This window comes from Rhamphochromis longiceps, linkage group LG2 (assembly GCF_057381845.1).
Source record: "Rhamphochromis longiceps isolate RC_006_pf linkage group LG2, R_longiceps_female_GT1.1, whole genome shotgun sequence".
NCBI classification, from domain to species: domain Eukaryota; kingdom Metazoa; phylum Chordata; class Actinopteri; order Cichliformes; family Cichlidae; genus Rhamphochromis; species Rhamphochromis longiceps.
The window spans coordinates 29607537-29620058 of NC_140558.1; the positions used below are offsets into that span (position 1 = coordinate 29607537).

The window sequence follows — 12522 nt, forward strand, 5'->3', positions numbered from 1 at the left end:
ACGAAGTGATACTGAAATAAGTGGCATTTTATCTTAACTGGTAGGTAGCCAGGTGCTTAAAACATCATTCTTGCTGGAATAGCTACATTTTGTTTGGGTGAGAAGCTCCTCTTAATCAGAATCAGAATACTTTATTGATCCCTGGGGGAAATTATTTTTTGTTACAGTGCTCCATTTTAAACCAACATTAAGACAAGACAGACAATACGCTAACTAAGAATAGTACTATATATATACGTCACTTATAAATAAATATTTGGAAAAGAAACATGTGTAGTTGTAGCAGCAAACAGTGTGTTAAGTGGATGCGTTGTACAGGGAGATGGCCACAGGCAGGAATGATTTCCTGTGTCGTTCAGTGGTGCTTTTCGGTAATCTCAGTCTCTCACTGAACGAGCTCCTGTGACTGACCAACATGTCATGGAGTGGGTGGGAGGTGTTATCCAACATTGTCTTTATCTTGGACAGCATCCGCCTCTCCGACACCACCTTGAGGGAGTCCAGCTCCATCCCCACAACATTGCTGGCCTTACGGATCAGTTTATTAAGTCTGTTGGCATCTGCGACCCTCAGCCTGCTCCCCCAGCATGCAACAGCATAGAGGATCGCACTGGCCACCACAGACTCATAGAAAATCCTCAGCATTTTCTGGCAGATGTTGAAGGACCTCAGTCGCCTCAAAAAATAGAGACGACTCTGGCCCTTCCTGTAAAGTGCTGTGGTGTTTTTAGCCCAGTCCAGTTTATTGTCAATGTGTACTCCAAGGTATTTATAGTCCTCCACAATGTCAACACTGACCCCCTGGATTGAAACAGGGGTCAAGTGTTTCCTGGTCTTCCTGAAGTCCACGATCAGTTCCTTGGTCTTTGCCACGTTGAGCTGCAGATGATTCTGCTCACACCACGTGACAAAGGAGTCGACCACAGCCCGGTACTCTGTCTCATCATCCCTGCTGATGCATCCAACCACCGCAGAGTCATCAGAAAACTTCTGAAGATGGCAGGTCTCTGTGCAGTGGCTGAAGTCTGTGGTGTAGAGGGTGAAGAGGAAGGGGGAGAGGACAGTCCCCTGTGGTGCCCCTGTGTTGCTAATCACCTTGTCAGACACACACTGTGGGAGACGTACATATTGTGGTCTTCCTGTCAGGTAATCAACAATCCAGGACACCAGAGAAGCATCCACCTGCATCGCTGCTAACTTATCACCCAGGAGGGTCGGCCTGATGGTGTTGAAAGCACTGGAAAAGTCAAAAAACATGACCCTCACAGTGCTCGCCGGCTGGTCCAGATGGGTGTAGACACGATTGAGCAGGTAGATGATGGCGTCCTCTGTTCCGAGACGAGGCTGATAAGCGAACTGAAGGGGATCCAGATGTGGTCTTACTATGGGTCGCAGCTGGTCCAGGATGAGCCTTTCCAGGGTCTTCATGATGTGGGAGGTCAGTGCCACGGGCCTGTAATCCTGGGGGCCACTGGGACGAGGCGTCTTTGGTACAGGGACGAGGCATGATGTCTTCCACATCACCGGGACCCTCTGCAGACTCAGACTCAGCATAAACAGTTTATGAAAGACTCCACACAGCTGGGGGGCACAGGCCTTGAGGACAAGGGGACTCACTCCGTCTGGTCCAGCAGACCAGTGAAGTCTCCTCATTTGCATCTCAACCTGGTATTGAGTGAAGGTGATGGGTGGGGGAGGGGTGTCAGGAATCTCACAGGAGGCAACATGTGAAGAGAGAGGCTGGCACAGTGGTGTGGCTCTGGATTCCAGGCTGACTGCAGGTGAGGTTGTGGGGGTGGGAGCAGACACTGTGGTGTCGAATTAAAAGCTTAGCATCAGCAGTGGTAGCAGTGGGTCAGCAGCTAGCCTGCAGTCCAGAGTTTAAAAAACAAAAAACTGACGCCAAAGGTGAAGCTCACAAATGAATGTTTCTTGTTGTTGTTTTTAAACACTCCTTGGTATAATGAGGCATATCTGCAACTCCAAAGCGTATTATCTTCTTTTAATCTTTAACCATTGGAGAGCGCTAAGCTAGCCATTTGTACCTTAAGCTAGGCTAATTGTTACAGACTTTAGCTCAATGGTTATGTGTCATGGAGATGCAAGATGAGGGTCCTGAGATGATCAGGTTTTACAGTTCATGAAATGTTGCACACTTAATTTATTTTTTTATTTTCTAAGACCAGTGGTCTCAAACTCCAGTCCTCGAGGGCCGGTGTCCTGAAACTTTTCCTTGTGTGCCTGTTGCAACACACCTGAATACAATTAGGTCATTCACAAGACTATGAAACTGCATGCTGAGGTGCCATTTCAGCCATTTGATTCATGTTACAGCAGCTCATGAGTGAATGAACATGGTGCAAAAAATGTACTTTTAGAAGTACTTTTTTTCAAAACCCTTATTTAAATTGAGTTGAGTTAGGGGCTGCCACCTCAGCATGCAGTCAAGTTCTAGAGTCTTACTAATGACCTACTGATTTTACTCAGGTGTGTTGGAACAGGGACAAATAGAAGCTCAAGGACTGGAGTTTGAGACCCCATTTTGGACCATTACCATTTAGAGAGGAATCCTCTAACAGCGTCCTGAAATTTTACAGCAAAATCTGTCAGGGAAAAAGATTTCCCTTGCTATATATATATATATATATATATATATATATATATATATATATATATTTTTTTTTCCATCAGATTCAATTGGTGATTCTGTTTGTTTATATCCTGGTCACCACAGAAATTAGTGAGTTTAGATACAGCTTTAAAGTAAATCCCCAGCTATGCCCAGAGGTGTTTTAAAAATGGATGCCAAGCTGTAAAACCTGCTTCTTTGTCTGAACCATGCATTGATTATGACATGTGCCAAAAATGTATCTTTGATCAAGTGAGCAAGTTCAGTCTACGAAACATTTTAGTTTGAATATTTTAATCAGCTTTTCTGGCTCAACTTCAATGCAGGATGAGGCAGTAGACCAGTGGTTCCTCAAACTGGAAGACATAGGATTATTGCTGGTGGGGTGTAGATAACCAGGGGGAAATATACAGATTGAAAATAAACTGAATAAATAATTTTTGTAGGGCAAATAACTTATTTGCTCTGAAACTCTTGGCTTTTGAACAGAGTCATAGTTCTGTTTTCTACTTATTTTGTTTGGAGTTTTCTTTTTTCCTGGTTTAGTTTGAACTTTCAGTGTTATGAGCTATAAGGAGGGTATTTCTCAAATCTAGTAAAATCAGCACCATTTCACAACATAAGGATTTTCTCCAGCTACTCCAGTTTCCTTCCACAGTCTAAAGCCATGCTTGTTAGCTTATTTGACCTTAGGTGTGAATAGTCATCTGTGTTAGCTATGCAATAGACTGGCGACCTGCCCTCAGCGTACCCTTTCCTCCGATGACAAGCTCCGGAGTAAGTTTAATAAAAAGGTGATGTACGAAGGTCATACTCAATGAGTCATACTATTCAGTGAGCCCTTGTGTGCTATGAGTGGGAGTACAGTCATCCTGGAAGAGACCATCAGGACAGAAATGTTTCATCATAAGGTAAAAATGATGACTCAGTAGTGATTGACATTGACATTTCCATCTCAGGGGACAAGATGATCCAAACTATGACAGCAAAATTTCCCACACAGAACCACTGGATCCCTTCACCGTAGCAGGAAAGGCTCCAGGTTAATCAGCCAAAAAGCTTTGCATTTAATCCCATGGCAAGAAGAACAACAGACGCATTTCATAAAAGATCCAACTCTCAAACTAGAGACACCTTTTCAAGTAAAAGATCCAGGCCTTGATTTAACAATATATAATTTATTTACAACAATTTTCGGATTGAATTACTATACATACCTTTCTGAAATGTCATAGATAGATATATATATATATATACATAAGGCCAAGTAAATACTTGAAAGCACTTAGAAACGAATTTCCAAAATTCTACCCACAAATCCATATCATTGTCCAAAAAAGTACAGAAAATCTCCCTTAGCAGAAGTTTTTCCATCGCCACAAAAGTTTCGACAACAATTTACATTAATGATAGGGAACACAAAAAAAGGTTAAAAACAAAGGAACATAAAGGAGGATTATACAATTGCATAAGCGCTGTGGCATGTAATAAATACAGCATTTTTGACTTGCAGAAAGGCAAGGAACATTGAATCAAGGAACTAAAGAGAAAAAACCATTCACAAGTACAGAAGGCTATTGTTCTTACTTCAAAAAGAAAACAGTTTAGTAAGAGTGACGGGGAGGTATGCACACACCCAATCTCTCTCACACACACACTCAAATACATCCTTGACACTGAATAGTAATGAGTGACACAAAAAGTACAGTGCTGAGATGTTACATTTCTCCCCATAACACAGGGGTGAACTGACAGTATAAACCCTTGAACAAAGCTTGTATGTTACTTACACAGAATTATCAGGCCTGGGTTTTCTCTCAAACTGTATTCATCGCACACACACGCACACACACTGAGTCATAGCAGAATTGTTAGATTTGTCGGATGAGCTAGATGTGAAGATAAGATGCTCAACATCCTGGCGGCTGGTGAATTACATTACTGAAATGTGCTTAGGCAACATATCCAAGACGATGACGGAGGGGGATGAAGAAACACACACATGCGCTCTGACTGTACAGCTGCCGTGGCTCATCTAAACGTGCCTAACCGACGCCCTCACTCTCCAATTAGCCACGCAGCCCGCGCGGTGACTCGTTAAGCACAAGTGACAGTTTCCACCTTGGATTTTTAAATGCTTAGTTACAGAAATCATCAGGTGCGCAGAGTTAAGGACGAACAAAACGTCGACAGAAAGCTTTCCTGTGAAACAGTCTCGAAACCCTTAACACTGCAAATAGTCTGCTAGATCGCCAAACAACAGTATATAGGCAAACACGTCACGGTTTTAGACTTGACAAATGCTGCGCCAGTTAAGTGTCTTTTTTGGCTTCATATTAAAATATAATTTACATTTGTTTACAAAGTGATAAGGTGACACAGAGTACTGCGTAAACAAACTGCATTGAGATGCCTTAAAATGAGGGAAAAAGGAAAGACAATGAAAGAGACAACTACTCTAGAAAACAGTGGATTCGTGGACACGCGGTGGCCCTCGAAATGATATTCAGAAAACTTTGGTTAACAATTCTGCTGATATACAGTATGCAAAGTGACAGCACACGGCTGGTATAGAAAAGTATTTACAAATTATGCACGGCGATCTGATTCAACGTGAAAAGATTTTGAGTTTCGGATCATTTTCACGGCATCTTTATATAAACTGGTAACGGGACTCTGAGGGGAGATGTGGTTTAACGAGATGGGTTAAACGAGCAAGGCGATGGGCGACGGTATAAAAAGAAAGTCAAACTTTCTGCCTGCTACAAGGAAACTAATGTACATTCCAAAAAATCTGACAATCATTTCATCTTAAAGGTTAAAAACCATTCGAGCCCGCAGGATTGGGCCGTCCTCGCTGTTTGAATGAAAAGGGGCGGGGTTTTCATTATAGCTTTGAACAGACAACTTCACATGCAACCCTGAGGCAGACATAGAGAGAACCTATGGCTAGTTTGGGACTGCTCACACCTCACCGAAGGAAAATTGCTAAACGAGAAATTTTTGTGTTTGTTTGACAGATTCGTTACGAGAAAAAGAAAAATACTGTTAGTGAAATACGACAGAATGCAAATGCGCCGCTGCAGTTTATGGATTTTTGCATGAATCTATTGGATAATTGTTGCTGTCTGGATACAGATAGCCAAAAAAAAATTCCTTTCAAAGCATCTATTTGTGAGCAGAGGGGGTGACATTATGAAAAAGCTGCTCTTTATTTTATCTGAGAGATGGGCTTCTCTCTGATGTGGAAATACTGTTTGCCACACAGCAAATGCAGAATTCCCACCAACATTGCTTTATGAATAATACAAACAAAGCTGCACAATTACCCTTTCAACATGAGTAATCTTGTGATGATTTTGAAGAATTTGTTGTCAGATTTTTCTGAGGGAAAGTGCTCTACATAATTCATATGGAATAATAACCCTTCGGGCCATGTTTTTAGACTACAAAAATCAATGTAATCAAGAGGAAAATGTCATTTTAGAAATGAGCTTTGACGACATTCAGCGTTTGCACACGTGCAGTCGGCGTGCCTCTCGGCCCTATGGCCTCTTCATTAAGCTGTGGAATTTAAAACAGAGAAACGCCACGATGAACGATTGGGGTAATATAAAATGTGGAAACCTTATGGATCAAAATCAGAAGGCTTTAAATAGAAATTTCCTTTAAAATATGACTTTAAGTCAAGATATTAATCACTTCAAAAAAAAAAGGGATCCAGAGAACTCAAACCTCACATATATCGATTTAAAAGGAGGAAAAGCTCCAAAGCGTCTCACTGGATCAAGATGTTAGATTCACAATAGTGATACCGGCTGGACTACAACACACACAAACGCGCACACACAAACTACATGAGATGGGTTTTTGGGGGGCTCAGACACACTGTTTTTAAACCAGCAAGTCCAGAATCTGCTACAAGCCGTCTGTGTGTTAAACAGATTATGTGACTCACACACGCACACAGTCTCACTAGGTTGCTTTAAAATAAAATAAAAAAGGTAAAGAAAAAAAAAAAGTGGGCTAATCTTCTGAGTTGATGTCATGTGACGAACCTGCCAATTGCATATGTTGCTGGTTCTCTTTAACCTGAAATGACCTGCACCCTTTTTTGCCACCTTCCTTTTAACTGACTGTTTAAAAACACACGGTTTTTGAATCCAAGTTCAAAAATTAACGACTGAATTTGCAATATTGGCCATTACTAATAGCGTTACATTTGCATATTGCTCCTTGTTAAGCCGTACGCGGCCTGTTTAGAAGAGTTAATTTGATGTTACCTTTGCAGCAGAACTAGGGTATGGACTAATTTAACTTGGGTCTTTGATGGGAAATAAAAGGTACTTTCTCTACTGAGTCTGTGAATACGTTTTCCCCAAACACACACACACCCAAACTCTACCCCCTTGTTCCTCATTTGGTCTGTCATTTAAAGATTTTTACTGTGTTTCATGGGAAATAGGGACTCAATCCTACATAAACACTTTCTTATCTTCTAAAGTGAAGAAAAGGAACGCTGGGACAGCTCTGTTCTTCGATTCCCGCTGCAGTTATTGTTTTTTTATGTGTGTAAGAATGCGTATTAGTGTATCACGTTGTGTACTTTTCCTCGGCACCAGTCTGTCCCTCTTTTCTAGGTTAGCACTCGCCATCGGAGACCAGGAATATCATGGCTTCCTGTTTGCCGATGTCGGCCATGACCGTGGCCAGCTGGTTGATGTTGCCGCTGTGGAAATGTTGCGCCTCCCATAGGTCCAGGATCACAGAGGTTGGGCTTGCTTTGGATGCAAAGAAACTCATGTGTCTGCGGGGTGAGAGAGAGAGCAGAGAACACAGAAAATTAATTAAATCAAGCAACGCGCACACATCAGAAAGCAGAGCCTCTCATTTTCTCTCCACCTAAAGAGTGTCAGGAAAACCTTTCACCGGGTATTTTATTGTGCTGCCTCTTCTTCTAACTCTGTCAATGTCAGGTTTTATTGTGGGTTATATTGCTACATCCTGATATCTAGTGTCGGCGCACTAAGTAAAAAAATGATAAAAGCTACAAGAACACAGTCGGAGCTCTCGAAACTGCCGTTACGTACAGACTCTCTAACAATTCTCATTTGAAGCTTAACTCCACAACCCTCATTCCCTCTTTATTTGATGTTGAAATTGGCCCCAAAATCCCATATAGTAAATCCTATATAGACTTTCACAGTTAAGTCGGAAGTGACCTTTTCTATTTTGGGAGCAGAACCTTTATGATCAAACCCAATCAATGACAACAAAGCAGTGGCCCGAGTCAGCTGGATATTTGATGTTGAGTGGGACCTTATCCCCGCGGTAGCCGAAGATGCTTGTTTGATTAAATGGCATTTCTCTGTTTTTCCAAATGTCCGGGGCTTTAACTCTTATGTAGAACCCACATGACATTAAAAAGGAGAACGATGTAAAGCACAAAGAATCACCGTGCCGTGTGGGTGTTTCGGTGAGGGGGGAAAGGGGAGACAGGAAAATGCCACCGAGCCTTTTTCACCTTGAGAAAGGTCAGACGGAGTCAGACTTCCTCGTGTGTTTCTGTTTGTCTGGTGAAGCATTATGTGGAGGTTATAAACACGTGAGTGCAGCGGTAGGACACAAGCACCGGGAACACATCGTCACCGTGCTATTTTAAGTCAATTGGATTTTATAGAACGTGAACGGCTCTGGCTCTGCATCAGGACAACGCAACAAAGAGGAGCGTTGGTCAAAAAAAAAAATCTTTTGGGAATGAACCTCTGTGTCATTATTAAAGTTTAAAAAAAAGAAACAAATGTGTCAACCCTGCTTATTCACCTCGCCGCGTGAAACAAGAGCTTATCTTGTATGGCTCAGACGCAGCCGCTCGTACCGTCCTGGGAAAGAAAGATCAAATAAAAGGTTCTTGGCATTTTAAGTTTTATTGATTGGTCCCGTTCCGCTCGGTCTGAACACTTTACACGCGCAGAAACAAACACAGAAATGCAGCATGACAGAATGCCAAGGAGCTGCAGCCTTTTGAGGAAAACACGTTGTTAAGGACAGATCAAACAACGGAGCAGTTGTTCCTTCCTGAGGTCTAAATGAGAATTGATTATGTTGAGCAAAACATTGCTAATTAAACCTGTAGTGCATCAATTCAATTTGTGATTAATTGGGGTAAATAAAAGTTGATTGGACAAATTAAGTGTACCTATTTGATTTCATTACCAGGTAGAAATTAAATTGGAGGATAAGAGATCAATGCCCGACTACGCTCTTGTTACAGGTGCTTTGGTGATAGAGTACAGTAGCTGTGAGAACGAAGTGGTCGGCACAGATCCAAACCTATTCCAACTTTATCCCCCCCCCCCCCCCCCTCCCCTCCCTGCCGCTGATGGGCAGCTAGCTCGCTGCATTTCCAATTACAGCTGTTAAGCAGAATGTAGCAGGTAGAAGTTTAGCTGCAGACTTTAAGCTTCTTACCTGTTTCTGAGGGAGAAATGAAGAAGGGGGTCATGTTTTCTTGCAGAAATGATAGCTGTATCCATCAAGTCTGCATTAATCCTATAATACTAGCTGTGTCAAAAGAGGATTAGCTTGCTAAAGCATTACTCTGTTTACCTGAACTTTAGGAAAAACACTCCGCTGAGGTGAATCACTCCACACCGATTGTGCTTGATTACTGAAATTTCACAGTTTTTCTGCCAACATCTGTATTAGTACACCTCTTTACTATCATTATTTTGAGTGAGCTGTATTCACATATTGTGCATAACTCTGCTGTGAAACCTCACTTCCAAGAGGTTTGGATAAATAAGGCTCATCAGAATTTCTTCAGAGCTTTCAAAGCTAAGCCGCCGGCTCCGACATGCCTTGACAACGATCAGATCAGCAATCAGATAAGGCGTTATTGTAAAGCTGATCTTTACCTCTCGAGTTTAAGTCTTTGTGCTAGCATTCTCCAGTCGGCTCCGTTGGGACAGGGGGCGTCCAGGCTGCTGCAGATCTTCTGCCTGATGAGGTACGGGATCTGAAAGGCGCTGGGTCCCGCCAGAGCTGTGGCGTTACTGTCCATTAACAGAAACTCAGAGTCCAACGCTCGAGTGTCCTGGAAAGGGGGGACAAAAAGCCACACAGGTTTTCTGAGCTCAGCAGAAAAATCATCTCCTTTACAAATACCCAAAATGATAAATAGTAGCTGCGGCATAATCAACCGCAGCTTTTAAGTGAGCAGAACGAACGTTACCTTGGCAATGTTAAAGTCCAGGCTAAAGCTCTGTCCCTCCCCCTCCACCTGCCACACACACAGCTGGCAGGTGAGCTCGCAGGTGCTGAGGCTGAGCCGCTCCAGAGTGAACGTGCAGTGCAGGTACCGCTGGGAACCGTTCCAGATGTGGTAGAACGGGATCTCCTGCAGTAGAAGAAGAAGGAAAAAAAGAAGCACATGCAGCAGCACAGTCAGAACTGCATGTCTGAAACGCGCCACAACACGACCGCCTGCCTAGAATACACTGAGATTATCATTAATTACACTGACATAAGCTGCCATCATTATGGCTAAGTATATCTGAGGCAGCGGAATGACAACGTTCAATTAAGTTAAAGGGAATAAATGCGCTGTTACTGACAAATAGAATCTTTAATAGGAGTTAAGAGCTGCCAGCCTGACTCTGCTGATAACAGAAGAAATCAAACTTTGGATTTTAATAGATTACACGCGCAATCTGTCACGCTGGCAATGGAAGCATTTTTTTTTTTCCTTTTCATCTATTTTCATTAACTTGCTTTAGCTTTGTACTAACTTTCAGGCAGATATATAAATGGTGGCGTTAGTGTAAATGCTGAAATATCACACCACTACTTTAAAGCTAAAGCACATCACGCGGCGAATGCATAAGCATACTCAATAGCTGCTGTATCGGCTTCAGCTTCTGTCTAGCAAACGGATACCAGGGAGTCTTTGCAATTTCTACCCCCTCTCTCGTCTGCTGCATATTCATGACTTGTTTGCATAACCCAGGAGAAGCACTGTTGTAATGCTGGAGAAAGAGGGGGGGAAAAAAGTGCACACTAACTCCTCGCTTTACCAGAGTTCAACGGCTACCAGGGTTCTCAGTCGAAAAGAAGTGTGGCCTGCAGCACATCCTACTAACCAAATGGGGGCACTGTTACCCAGGCAGACTGGCAACAGAGCAGCCGAGTGAAACACACAGAAGTCTTCATGGGCCCCAGGGAGACTAAAGGCCTTTTTGACTGCACTGCTGAGAGGGGAATAACACTTCCAAATGAACAGGCACAGTCCAGAGGAATAAGCCTCTGTTCTGGGTGCATTGTTGCCGCCTTGCTTGCTTGGCACAGTCTGCATGCTCTCATTGGGGACCCGGTACTCAATGCTCACATAGTTACAGCCAGAACATTTTCTAGTCCTGGAACATCCCTTGTGTGTGCATACGTCGGGCTGCAGTGTAACTGGCCACGCGCAGGTGCGGGGAGTGCAGTAAGGTGGAGCCGATCCAAAATTCAGGTTGCAAAGTTCGAGATATTTACATACCGCTCTATATTTCATACGAGCCCCCTTTGAGAGAGCGACAGCTAGTATAATCAATCAGCTTGCAGCCCTGAGTTAGTGCACGCAATTCAGCTCCTCTATGCACATGTATACACTACGTGCACACTCGCGGTCTAGGCACAGGGGTGCACACACCCCCCCCAAAAAAAAGTAAAAAGGTTCCCTCTACTCTGACAAATGACTAAGTTCCAAAGTGTGCCAAGAACAGAAAAGGTTATTGGACAGCAGAGTCCTGCAGTAACAGACTTAGAAACACTCCTTTGTGTGAATCTTTAAAGTGATCAACTGAAGCCAAACCAAAACATGCTTAATTAACAAGTCTGGCCCAACTCTAATGAAAAACAACTTTCCAGAGACATTAGGAGACCACGAAGCCTCATTAACAATAAAAAAAGTTTCTCCCAAATAGCTTCTGAATAGTCAGTAACTTTTTAACTTTTGTTAACATGCGTTCAATTCATTTTTTACTTTTCTGGATGGCTAATTTAAACTAACAAACGGCATAGATTTTAAATTGAGCTCATAAACAAACACATTTGACGGCCTTATTACTGCCGGTAAACAAATTTAACAGATTCGGCCAGGCACTTGTATTAAATCTCCTTACTCCCGCACTGATCCAGAGCGACTCCCTGCCCCTGCAGCCCCTCAAGGGCAGCCCAACGCACCTGGTAGCCGGCTAGCAGCTTGCTCCTCCAGTGCGCCTGGGGCATGTCATGGATGGACAGGCGCAGGTTGTGGTAACTGTCTTTGAAAAGCAGGACGTGAGGCTCGTCAATCAGCCGACCCCCGAGCTGCCGCTCCATCTGCATCACCTCCTGATCAAAGAGAAAGAGGCGAGAAAAGGTGTCAGGGCTCGGGGATGAGAGGGGGAGGTACATTTACCAACACACTCGCAGAGGTAAGTGAAAACGTGTAAAAACAATCCATAACTGTTTGCTGTTTACACTTTGTCTGGTGCATCACTCACGCACACAAAACGGTACCGCTTTGGAATAAAAATGTATCAGCGCACACACACACACACACACACACACACACGGGTGCACGTCCAAAGAAATACACAAAGACATGGTGGAGACACTGAATAGATTTAACTCAAACAGAGAGATACACACAAAGGCCTGTTTGCGCACACACACACACACACACACACACACACACACACACACACACACACACACACACACACACACACACACACACACACACACACACACACACACACACACAGCATGAGCATGAGGCAGGGGTACAGTACATCTGAGGAAAAGAAGATAGTGTCTCTGCGTGCGGCCACAAAGGACTGGACCGACTCGTCTCCACGGTGCTTTAA

At 43.3% G+C, this 12522-nt stretch overlaps 1 protein-coding gene across 3 annotated transcripts in view; it reads right to left on the minus strand.

Annotated features, from left to right (window-relative positions):
• Positions 1-3828: 3828 nt before the first annotated feature.
• The window catches only part of unc5a (unc-5 netrin receptor A), a 160569-nt gene continuing 151875 nt past the window's right edge, over positions 3829-12522 (minus strand). For all 3 annotated transcript variants that reach the window (XM_085421966.1, XM_085421961.1, XM_085421955.1), the window contains 4 exons: positions 11855-12004; positions 9864-10028; positions 9547-9725; positions 3829-7436 (listed from right to left, as the gene is read on the minus strand). In XM_085421966.1, coding sequence (XP_085278092.1) covers positions 7271-7436; positions 9547-9725; positions 9864-10028; positions 11855-12004 — 660 coding nt within the window. In that variant the 3' untranslated portion in view covers positions 3829-7270. The remainder of the gene's footprint in view (positions 7437-9546; positions 9726-9863; positions 10029-11854; positions 12005-12522) is intronic.